Source organism: Lissotriton vulgaris, chromosome 7 (assembly GCF_964263255.1).
Source record: "Lissotriton vulgaris chromosome 7, aLisVul1.2, whole genome shotgun sequence".
Classification (NCBI taxonomy): domain Eukaryota; kingdom Metazoa; phylum Chordata; class Amphibia; order Caudata; family Salamandridae; genus Lissotriton; species Lissotriton vulgaris.
Window position 1 is genome coordinate 835,720,837 of NC_141695.1, and position 12,911 is coordinate 835,733,747.

Below are 12,911 nucleotides of genomic sequence, written 5' to 3' on the forward strand. Positions count from 1 at the left end.
AGCAGTGCCCTGGAATCCCAGGTGGATCAATCTTTCGATAAGATGGCCATGGGACACAGAGTCAAAAGCTGCGCTGAGGTATAGTAGGATGAGGGTGGCTGTGAGGCCCATGTCCAGTACCCACCTCAGATGCTCTGTAACTTCTAGCCGAGTGGATTCAGTGCTATGCTCAGGACGGAAACTGGGCTGGGAGGGGTGAAGGGAATTCTGGGATTCTAATAACAAGGTGAGCTGGGTGTTGACATGCTTCTCTAGACTTTCGGAGAGAATGGGAAGCAGAGAGATGGGTCTGTAGTTGGACCAGTCAGATGGGTGCAAGTGGGGTCTTTCAACAGGGGTAGGTAACACCATGGCACCACCTAAGCACTTCATAAAACCAACACCACTCCCTAATTAACACGTTGTGTCATGTTACATATTGTGCTGTTGTGTACTATTGAGTATTCATGGGAGTTATGATTATTGTATAGCACTTTGGAATTTTAAAGTAAACCTTGAGCTCACATATTTCACTAACCGTCAGATTTTAACTCTGTACTCTGCACTCATTGTAACCTTAACATAAAGGTTTTGCTAGCTGGTGTAGGGGTGCACAAAACAGTAGGCATGCACAAAGGATGAACTATGCTTGTAAGGATTTTTTAGCAGGTGTCTTACTTAGTACGGATGCAGGATGCCTCCACAGCATTGATAAGCAATGAGCGGAACCCACCACTCTCCAAAACGTGCAGTGCATGAATGGTGGCTCCCCCTGGGGAGCAAACATTGTCCTTCAGCTGACCTGGATGCTGCTCAGATTCTAACAGCATTTTTGCTGCTCCCTGGATATATAAAAAGGGGACAATGAGTAGAATTAAGCACAAGTTAAAAAGTATTAGAAGTAGGTGAACAGTGGAATAGTTAGAAAAAGGCAAGTCACTGACCATCAAGGCCTGCGCTCCGAGGCGCACAGCAAGCCGGCGAGGGAGCCCCATCTTCACTCCTCCATCAGCCAGTGCATCCAGGGCGGTGAACGCCTGTGAAGGAAGAATAACTGTAAGGTAAAGGACACACATGTAGGTAAAACAAACGTTTGAGGGAGTTGATTTATTCAGGCCAGACGCATAGATAGTACAGATACCGAACAAAAAACCCAAAGGACTGAAAATTGCACATGAACATGAGGGTAGTGTAATCCAGCACTAAAACATGAGGTATCATGGTTACTGCTTGCAGAATCAGAAGGCAATGAACATCTATGAGAGACACTTGTGGGATACAGCTACTTCACACAGACTCCTGTGTGACAATGATACCCTGACAGACGCGTAAGGGCAGGCAAGGCACATAAAACATGAGAAAAGACTACCAAAGCATAGAACATAAAGGAGCCTGTTTTGCAAGTGGCAGGGTAACTACACAAAAATACATGTAAGGTGTAGGAAATTTGGTTATTAGTTGAGGGGGTAGGTACCCACCTCAAGTAATAATCACAATCATTGTCAGGGTGAACCACTAAAGTCACTAAATAAGCCTGATCTCAACCCCCGTAGGTATGGCACAGAGCACGCAGACTTAACAATGTGTAAAGTACTTATGCAGTACTAAAACAAAAATAAAGTTGAAGAGCAAAACATAAAAAATCTCAAAATTAATTAAGAAACATAGAGGAGAATATAATAAATGAAAAATGACAAAAAAACAATAAGGGGAAACAGAGATATAAATTTGAAAAAAATAAGTAGAATAGAGCCAAGAATCACAAAGTGGCAATAATAGTACATGGTCGTGGTAGAATAGGGCCTAGGCAAAATATGACGCTGACTGCAATGAAGCACAGGTTGGATACACCAACCAGGTTTGTCATGGGGGAAAATGTTACCTTCTTACTTAGGGCCACATGCATCAAAGTCAAGATTTGCGATTCTTAAATAGCGATTTTTTAAGAAATCTGTATTTAGGAAACGCAAATCCCTATGCATGTAGGAATTGCAAAAAAAATATGATTCCTACACATTCCTTAATTGCTTCCATACATTCCTATGGGCCTAGAGGCCCATAGGAATGAATGGGAATTGCATGCGCAATTTTCAAGTACCCAATAGGTACTCTTAAATTGCGCATGCAATTTCAAGGGAGCAAGGGTGTCAAAAGGACACCCTGTTGTACCTCTGAAATCTCCATGTTACCACATACCCAAAGGGCATGTGTATGTGTAACATGGAACTTTAAAAAAAGCACTTTAGTGCATTTTTCAAAGTTTTCACAAATTACCATCAAGTTTAAATTGATGGTAATTTGCGATCCCTAATAGCGAAATCGTTATTTGCATTTGCATCATGCATTGCATTTAGAGAATCGCAATTTATGATTCCCTAAATGCATTCGCAATTTAAGTAATCACAAATTTTGCGATTACTTAAATTGCAAATTTGCATTTGGGTTGATAGATCCCAAATGCAAAAATACTGGTCGCAGTATGATGCATTTGCCCCTTAGTCCTTTAAGTCCCAATCTACCCCATGAGTATACTTCTATATCCACACTTGGTCTTCAGGCAGAGGCAAACAGCAGAGGTCAGTCCAGGTCCAATTGACATCGGTCAGTTGAAGGAAAAGGCCTCACTTCTTTGTTCTGGGTACAAGAGGGAGAGCAGCCCCAGTCCTTTAGGACTCTTCTCACATCCCAAACAGCAGGTCCAGTCCTCTTCTGATCCTCCATTGGTCTAGGAGTGTTCTGAAGCAGGTGCCAAATGTATGCGGGCACAAGTAGTGTGATAGAATCACACCTGGGGACATACTAACCAACCTGGGAAAAGGTTCTCAGGGCTAACCCTACCCACCTTGGGTATTTTCTAGATGGTAAAAGTCCTTCACTACACTAAACTTGGGCTCTGAGGGCTGGGTCTGTGTGCGAGGAGTGTACTATGGCAATTTTAGTGTCCTTCCACGTCTAACACTAAACTGCAGTAGGGTTTTCAGCAACCAGAGAATGGATGCACAAGAACTGTTTAGGCATCTGGTTTTCCTCCTTTGAAGTGTACCCCAACAGCTCTACGTAAACAATGGAAACACCCGTCAAGCAGGCTTGGACACAGTAAAAGGAGACCCACTGTGATTGGAGTCTGCTTGGCTTGGGCGACAAAGGAAGGGTGCTTCCCAAGTGTCAGCTAACATCTGCATATTACAGGGAAAGCCTCCTTGAAGTGCGCCCCAAGTGCTCTATGAAATTCCCACCAAACCGGACAAGCAGGATTTGACATTCAATTAGGATTTGGCACGTTAATGTGAAAAAGGATGCTCACAGCTCTACCCTGCATATTCTGTTGGATTCAGAAGGGATATCTCTGCAATTCCAGCTAAGTACATTTTTGCCTTAGATAAGGACTTTCCATCAACATCCAGAAGACTGTGGGTTAGGTCAGCAGAGGAGGGATGGGTACAGGACCTGGACAGAGGATATTTCCTGTAGCCACCCATGTTGAACACTGCTTTTGATTAGCCGCCACTGGTGAGTTGAGTGCAGGCTGGCTACAGGCCAGGCCTTAAGCCATGCCCTGCTGTGCACGGCCAAAGGCCATGTGAAGTGGGGGTGACAGCAGGTTGAGAGTGGGGTGCATGGACCTCTCAGTTGCGGTATACTATCAAAAACCCCAGAAATGAACAGAAAAACTCAAAGGTTAAAGTGAACTTTTGGTTGGCACAGTTAGGCACCTTAACATATGTTTAAAAAACACATCTGACATTAAAGTCCAGTTATGGTCATGAATTAAAACAAAAAAACACTGGAATTTGCAAGGTATGGTAGGCCCATAATCAATAACATGCAGACCACCCATGCAAATCATAACTCGCACACCAAATTCTGTGCCTGGCTTACAGAGCTCTGGCAGATGGCCCCTCGAGCGCCATTGGTTCCCTTCTTACACGGTACGTCCCTACACGAGACCTTCGTTCTTCGGGACTTTGTCAACTGGTTGTTCCTCGGGCTAAGTTAGCCAGATGGGGAGCCAGAGCTTTCTCTGTGGTTGCTCCGAAGCTTTGGAACTCTATCCCTATCCAAATAAAAACCCTTCCCTCAATTGAGACATTTAAAAAGGTTCTTAAAACCTGCCTCTTCAGGAGGGCATACCAATGAGAGAAGGTTGTAGAAGGGGGGACCTTGCTGCTGTATTTGATTTAGGCGCCTTGACGCCCGTTTCGGGCTAAGTTTGCGCACGAGAAGACCCGGTTCATTCATTCATTCATTCAAATGCGATTTTTAAATAATACCTAAAAGCAAAATAGAGGTCTATGCCAGGGAGATCCATAAAATGATTCACAACATTTGTAATTGCTACTGTTTCATTAAGAGGGAGGTCATGAGCATTGCATTTTGTATTCCCGTTACGGTTTCCACTGCTGTTGCAGCACCTAGGCATTGATTTTCTGTTAGTGTGTTTATTGGTGCATCATGCTCAGCAGATCTGCAGTCGTTATCCACTAACTGGCGATGTTCCACAAGGAAAAAAGACTTGGTGATGAAAGTTCAATCACCAAAATGTCTGCACTTGTATGGACAATTGTGATGAATGTGTGCTACCTTGTTTCTGTAAATAATATCAAGTTGTCACATTGTGTATGCGAATAAGAATTGTCTAATTATGAATTAGATTGTGAAAGGCTCGCAGCACTGGAGATACTGCTGCAGAGACCAATGTGCCTGGATTGTGATCTGGCCCATTTGAGCTCTCTACTCCGTGAGTGAGACGTGTATGCTGATAGTCACTTGTGGTTGGGGATTGAGGTCCACCCTGCCCAGAAACACGTTTTTTTTGTTCTACCATTGTAGTTTGTGCTGAACATTGGGCTTCACCAACACTAGATTATCCCACTGCCCAGTCGCTCGAGACCAATATTTCGCCAGACAATCCAGTAGAGGGCACATGAGCAAGCATGCGTTCGAGATCAATGCAATGCAATACACCATCATTCCTAACTATTTTACAAACATTTTCATCAACAGACACCGCAGTGTCTGGTAAAGAGCAAGCATCTTCTGAAATGCCATCACTCACTCATTGCTGGGGTAGGCTTGTCACTGTACTGAGTGTGGCTCTCAGGAAGGGTTGAATTCTTTAAGGGCATAGATGACGTTCTTTGGCATTGAAACATCATGAGGAGAAATGAGATGACTTGTTGAGTGTAGGCAATGTCCTGGGCTGCTGATCTTTACAAGCCAGGCGTCCAAGTATAGAAAGACATAAAAGCTGTTGCGAAAGCTGTTGCAATTAAGGGGCTGTTGTAAACAAGGGGCTGTTGTAAACAAGGGGCTGTTGTGACCCAAAAGAGTAGGACTATGAATTGATAAAGAATTCCACCAACGACAAATCCTAGCAACTGGCCATGAGCAGGCTGGATGGCGATGTGAAAATAGGAGTCCTTGAGATTGATGCACCATGTAGTCTCTGACGCAGAGCAGTGAAATGGCATCTTGGAGAGTTGCTAATTTCAAGCTCTTGTACGTGATGTACTCATTAAGTGGTTGGAGGTAGGGTATTTGTTGCAATTTCTCATCTTTCTTGGTGATTAGAAAGTGCAGGGAATAGATTCCCTATCCTCCAGGTGTGGAGGGACGGGTTCTATAGCTCCTTTTAGGAGTAGTGGCTACATTTCTTTAGGCAGCTGTTGTTGGTGGTATTGACTGATACTATACCTGCAGGTTAGTATATTGGGTGATGAGGTGTGAAACTCCACACAGTAGTCTTGGTCGATATCCAGAGCACCCAATGGTCTGTGGTTATATCTTTCCACTGAGGATGGTTTAACCGGATAACTCCCCAGACAGATGTTGGGTTGTTGGCCGGGTGGTGGAGGAAGGTCACTGCTTTATCTTGTTTTCGGCAACTCTGACCTTACTGCAGCTGTTGCCAAGAAGCTTCCTCTGGTGTATGGTTAGGACATCTGACCTTCTAGAAAGGGCAAAAATGGCTAATTCAGTGGATGTTGTGAAGTGCCTGGTGATTTTCCTGCAACCTGTATCTGTTGAAGCTGTAACCCTAATTTTGATGGTTGGTTTTGGACAGATCCCATAGCTTTTTCCATCTTCTTTAATTTCTCAAGCATGGAGTCGACTTGTGGCACAAAGTTGTGATCACCGTAAAAAGACAAGCCGATGAGGTGATTCTGCACCTCTGGCGGAAGGCAGACCATCTGAGCAAGGCATGGCAACGCATAATGCTGGTAGTTTCTCAGTAGGTAGTATTAGCAGCAATGAGTTCATATCTGATATTTACTTATTATTTTGCCTTCTTGGACAATTTCTTTTCCATGTTTTTTTTGTGAGTGTTGGGAAGGTGCAATGCAAGCTCCTCCACTTCCACTTCCTTCTCCGTGTGCGTTTTGTACCTGCCGAGCTGGCCAACAGACTCAGCAATTCATCATTGTTTGGCAGCCCCACAGCTACTCACTTGCCCACAGCATCAATTTTCTTGCTCTTCTTCTCAAGTGGAGTGGTATCCCTATGCCCTGCAAGAAAGCCTTTTTTTGCACTGTGTGAATGATAAGGGAATCAGACGGAACAGGTTATGACTGAAGATGGGGTCTTGTGGAACAGCTTTGTATTTTTTGTCTACTGTAAGTGTGGCCACCCGTAATTTCTGTTTCTTGAAGTTCTCCAAGGAGCACATGAGCATACTTTTGACCATTGGCAAGATCTGCATGTACCACTCTGTTTTAAGAGAGAGTTTTGATGAGGAAAGTGGTGTGACTAGTTAGCTCTGCACAATGCTCTTCAGTGTCAATTGTAGAATGCTCTGATGCAACTTTGGAATGTAGGCAAGAGATGAAACAATTGGAGATGTGGGCCTGTGTTCAAGCTGTTCCTCTAATAAAGGATCCATTTCACGGCAGATTCCAGGCATCAATCTTATGATGCAACTCCAACAGATTGGTGACAAGCTGGCCTACCCCCGTACTGTATTTTACTAGTTCTTCAGAGACATAATCTAGCCTTCTAACTGTTAATTGGTCTGTGAGTATGCCGGCCGGCCCAAGACAGCTGGCCAAACAGTAATGCTCAATTACAGAGTGCCTACCACTCCTCACCATGCTTTGAGAGCAGAGCAGCCCCGCCTGCTAAACTGCTGCAGCAGGAAAAAATAAAATGATAATAACAAGGTATCATTTTATATTTCCTATTTTTTTACACTTCTAAAAAGCAGTGGGGCGACGCTCCTCCACCGCCACTGTTGCACATGCTCAACTGGAGTGTATGAATGGCACGCAACTCAAGAAACCTCATATCTCTTAGCTTGAGAGGCATTTATGCAGTGCCCTGCTTGCAGCTCGAGTATAGCACCATCCTCAATGCATATCTTGGCACCATTATTGGTCACAGATATAAGCCAGATTTAAAAAGAAGTCTTTACTACTACTTGGGGGTCAAAGGGTAAAATGTATTTTACAATCTAACACATTATGTGACACAGGAAGGTGAAGAGCAAGGTAAATTTCTAATTGCCATTAAATAACTGGAAAAATACTTTGAGGGTGAAAATAATTTGGTGGTTTACATATACAAGCTCTTCACTAGAGCTCAAGGTTGAAACAAATCAATTAAAACATTTATCACCGCGCCAAAGATTCTTCCCAAAGACTGAGAGTTTGAAGGCTTCATATCCCAACTGATTATGGATCAACTTGTTGCAATAAATATTCGCTCAACAGTTTGCCCAATCTAGCAAAATGCTTACCAGCCTAAGAATAACAAAACAAACGTTAAAGCAAAATTAATCCAAAAGCGGTCAAGGCCTTAGTGTTTTAAATGTGGTCCTTTTCCGCACAAGGCCAACTTTCACAATTTCCAGCCACTAGGCACATTTGTAAAAAAGCATTTGCACTGCAATCGGTCTCGCATTTACTAGAGTTATTGGTGGTGTAAATGTTTTTTGTTTGTGTGTTTTGTGTGGAGTGGATGTAAGTGGTGTGGAGTGGAATTACGTGCGTGGGGGGAGCCAGACCCCACAAAATACAGACAAAAGACTGCCTAACAGAGCAAGCACTATTTAGGCTCAACCTAAAATGGGTCTCTACACTGCATGCTGGTACTGGAATATCACAAGGCAGTCAGGATCGTTGCAGGACAGAAGAGTTAACAGCAGAGCATAGGCATAAATAACAAAGTATTTGTAAAACACAAACTAATCACCCATAAGGGTCTAAAGTCACTGGGGGCCATCGGGGAGATTAAGTGCGCTATTGCCCGGAACCACATGATGCTGAGCTGATCTTCCTCTGGTGTTGGGGATCGAACCATGAGCCCAACAATCCGAGTCACTTCAGAGTCCCTGGCCGCTACACCACACCTCTCCTGGAGCATGTACTCTGGTATTTATTTAAAGTGATCAATATACGTTTTTCTTTCTAACAGATTCAACTGGGAGCTTTTTAAGGGCAGGATTTCACTGGAGGCGCGCATATCTTCAAGTATAAAAGAAAAGGGAAGGAACACAGGCGTGATGACCACAGAATATTTAATTACGGATACACACAATACCACAATTCTGACATTTGGCAGAAGTATACATTTATAAATTCTGGGAAACGTATAAGTTGCCTTCCCTTGTACTCCTCCGCGCTAGGAGAATAAATACGTGAAGCACACCCTAAGAGCACAAGATATTAAAAAAAGCTTCATGTGGCTCTTGCGTTCCTCCAACAGGAAAGTGTGGGGTGGGTTTATTTATAAACGGAGGAAAACAGGGGGAGCCGGGCAATGGGTTTTAAAAGAAGGGCATGCTGGTGGGTTTTAAAAACAGCAGAAATGCAGATGGTGGTGGGTGTGAAGGCTAGGACATGAATTTTGTTTTTTAAAGAGTTCCTGCAGGAGTCTGCAGAGAAAGGACACTGGTCACTGGTGGCAGTACTTGGCTCAGCCAAGGCTCCACTGCAGGACAAAAACTCAAAGACAGTGGCAAGGACAAGGTGGTGACCAATTGGATTCAGGGAAAGGAGAGTGACATGGGAAGAAAACAAGTTACTTACCTGTAACTTTGGTTCCCCAGTATTGGTAACTTTCATAGATTCCCATGCTTTGTATCATTCCCCGTCGTCAGCCTGGGAGCCTCGGTAAATAGAAATAACCATAGCAGTATGTACAAAAGAGAAAGAAAGGCCTAGGCCTCATCTCATTTTGTAGCATATCTACCTCTTTTTGTAAAAGAGACCAACATTTTGCAACAACCAATCAGATTAGCTTCACCCCCTAGAACTCTCAGGAGAGAGCCTCAGAGCCTCTGATTTTCGCAGCCGTTGTGTATGAGTAACCACTTTTGCTGAAGGCTGAGCTTTCCCAGGGGAGGAGGGTGGGTGCATGGGAATCTATGAAAGTTACCAATACTGGGGAACCAATGTTACAGGTAAGTAACTTGTTTTCTTGCCCCAGTATTGGAACTTTCATAGATTCCCATGCTTTGTATCAGAGTAGCTAGCAGTAAGTCACCAGTGCACATTTTGCTACATGAGTATTACAATATCTCTGCATAACCGGCATCATATGACAATCATATACCTTATAACAATACATCAGAAACATTATGTGCTACAAAATGTGCAATCATAAGAAGGAGGGATAGAAGGGAAAGCTCACCTCTCATTGGAAAAGATTCCTCAGTAATGCTTTGTGAATGTATGGGCACTGCTCCATGTAGCCGCCCTACAAATGTCTTTTATAGGGACTTTAGCGAAGAGAGCTGCCGAAGATGAAACTGATCTTGTGGAGTGAGCTAATACATGTTTCTCCAGCGGCTTTCATGCCGCTTGGTGGCAATAATGAATTGCACTTGAAATCCAGCGTGTGATTCCTTGTTTTGAGAGAGGAAGACCTTTTCGAGGTGCACTAAAAGCCATAAAAAGTTGAGATAATTTCTTCAAATCGTTTGTGCCTGCAAGATAAAATTTGAGACATCTCTGGACATCTAAAGAATGTAGAGACCTTCCTGCAGGGGATGTTGGTCGAGGGAAGAATTACTTTAGAACCACTTGTTCGTTCAAATGGAAATCCGAAGGGACCTTTGGACTAAATTTTGGATTGGTCCTTAAAAACACCCTGTCCTTTTTTAACTGTAGAAAAGGTTCTAAAATGGAAAGAGTTTGCAACTCTCCTACTCTCCTAGCTGAAGTGAGGGCTAAAAGGAGAGCTAAGTTCCAAGACAAAATTTTTAAATCCACCCTCTGGATAGGCTCGAACGGAGGTTTCATGAGATGAGCCAGAACCAGCTTGGGATTCCAAACTGGAGGTGGTGGCCGCACTGGAGGAAAAACCCTGAAAAGACCTTTCAGGAACTGTTTGATAATTCTAGCAGACCGGAGAGAAGAACCAGAAGCTGTTCTTCTGAATCTTGAAATAGCTGCCAGATGTACTTTGATGGAAGAATGAGAAAAGGCCTGATTTAGCCAGCGATAGAATGTAAGGCAGTATTTGATGAGGAGCTGAATGGATGGATGTGTTCACGATGACACCACAGGCAGAAGCACTTCCATTTAGCACAATAGGTTTTGCTTGTACTTGGTGCCCGAGCTTGAGTTAATATCTCCCTACATTCCTGAGGGATATCTAAGCTGTAGAACTCTCTGTGCTCAGGAGCCAGGCCTTCAAATGGAGAGATCTCGGATCTGGATGTATCACCTGTCCCTGGGACATTGTTAATAGAAATGGAATGGGACATAGGTGAAATGGTTGGACCTGATAAAGCAGGAGAAGTATGTTAATCAGAATTGGCGTGGCCACTCTGGTGCTCTTAAGATCATCCTGCAAGGTTCCATCTTTATTTTCCTGAGAAGCCGTGGGATTAGGTGATTTGGAGGAAAGGCGTAAACAAGTGCACCTAACACTTCCTCCAGAGTGTCTTGATCCAATTCTCACTCGTGACAGATCGATTTCAGACGACTCAAGGTGTCTGCTGTTGTGTTGAGAGTGCCTGGTAGATGTTCTGCTGGAAGAACGACATTGTGGAGAATTGCCCATTCCCATATTCCCTGGGCTTCTTTCGAGAGCAGATGAGACCTCGTACCTCCCTGCTTGGTTATGTAATGCATGGCTGTTGTGTTGTCCATCCTGACCAGCACAATTGCGTCTTTAACTTTCGGCCTGAAAGCCTGCAAGGCTAGGCGAATCGCTATGAGATCTAAGAGATTTATATGAAGAAAATGCTATTCTGCGTACCAGTTACTGCTCACTTGGAGGTCCTGTAAGACAGCGCCCCTCCCTTTCATAGAGGCGTCTGTGGTTAAAATCAGAGGGGATGGAGCCATTCTGAAAGAGAGACCTCTCGAGATGTTCTCCTTGATAGCCCACCAGCCTGCTGCTTTTCTCATGAGAAATGTGACATTTATCTTTTCCTCGAAAGAACCTTCCACTTGGCGCCCTCGCATGTTCAGTTGTTCTTGCAAGAGGCACATTCGCAGTCTGCAATGTGGAACTAATGGTATGCCAGATGAGATCAATCCTAGGAAAGACTTGTATAGACGAACTGACAGGGATCGTCTCTTTTGTAAATGGTTGGCAGATTAGATTAGCTTTTTCAGTCCTTCCTCCGAAGGAAAAACCTTGCAGCTTCTTGTATCCCGAATGGAGCCCAAGAACTTGACCCTCCTGGATGGAATAAAGACTGATTTTTCCTTGTTGAGATGCAGACCCAGGTGATTGAAAAGTTGAATGAAACTTTCAACTGCCCTTGTCGATGCTTGAGAAGACGGAGCTTTTATCAACCAATAGTCTAGGTAAGGGAAAACTTCCAGTGATTGTTTCCTTAGGAATGTTGCTACCGGGGCCAACACCCTTGTGAATATCCGCAGAGCGGATCGGAGCCCGAACGGCAGTACTTTGAACTGAAAGTGGCTCTTGGCTACTGTGAGGCGTAAATATTTTCTGGGAGCTGGGTGGATTGGAACATGGAAATATGCGTCCTGGAGATCCAGAGTCGCCATATAATCCCCTGGATTTAGAAGACGTAAGACGTCTTGAAGCGAGACCATTAAAAAAATGAGTTTTATGAGATAGGTGTTGAGCTCCCTCAGATCAAAGATTGGGCGCCACTTTTCTTCCGTCTTGTGGATGAGGAAAAAACCTGGAATAGAACCCTCTTCCTCTTTGAGAAAGTGGCACTGGTTCTATCGCTCCCTTGGTGAGCAGTTGACAAACTTTGAGACGGAGATTTGATTCTGTGGCGCAAGGAGCTCTGGGAGGTGGAAGGTTTTGGAGTTCTAGTGTATGGCCAAATTGAACGATATTCAGAACCCACCGATCTGTTGTTATGATCTTCCAGCAATCTAGAAAATGTGTAAACCTGCCCCCCATCGGTGTTACAAGGGGTGAAGGACCAGTAGGCAGAGCCAGGAAGCCGCTATTGGCGTTTAGAAGTGTCTCTCCCTTGACGTCCTTGTCTACGAAAGATGTCGATTGATTTTGCCTTTGAGAGAATTGAGGCTTGAATGATTGAAAGGATTGTGAATAGGAGTTGCGAAGTTGATAACCTCCCCTATATTTAGAGAAACCTTTTCCTCTTGCACCCCAGAAGGTACTTTTCCATATTGAAGTGTGCCCAAAGATCTTGCCGTCTCGCGATCCTTTTTTTTTTAATGTCTTGTAAAGCATCATCTATATGCTTGCCAAACAGCATATCTCCATCGAAGGGCAGATCCAGAATTTTATTCTGCACCTTCGGGCAAAACCAGGTACATCTCAGCCAACCTTGACACCTCAGGATCGCTGAATCTGCCAAGGCACGAAAAGATGTTGTAGCAATGTCCATTGCACAATCTATAATCTCAGATGAAGATCATTCACCTTCTTCCAGGATCTTTCTCGCTTCCGCTTTGGCACTCACTGGAAGCTGATCAATTAAAGGAGAGAGATTGCACCACATTTGGCGAACATATCGTCTCAAAATTGCT

At 44.0% G+C, this 12,911-nt stretch overlaps 1 protein-coding gene across 1 annotated transcript in view; it reads right to left on the minus strand.

The window, feature by feature from the left end:
* The window catches only part of PYCR1 (pyrroline-5-carboxylate reductase 1), a 108,786-nt gene that overhangs the window by 29,410 nt on the left and 66,465 nt on the right, over window positions 1-12,911 (minus strand). The window contains exons 6-7 of the mRNA XM_086931178.1: window positions 924-1,016; window positions 658-821 (exon numbers count right to left, since the gene is read on the minus strand). Coding sequence (XP_086787304.1) covers window positions 658-821; window positions 924-1,016 — 257 coding nt within the window. The remainder of the gene's footprint in view (window positions 1-657; window positions 822-923; window positions 1,017-12,911) is intronic.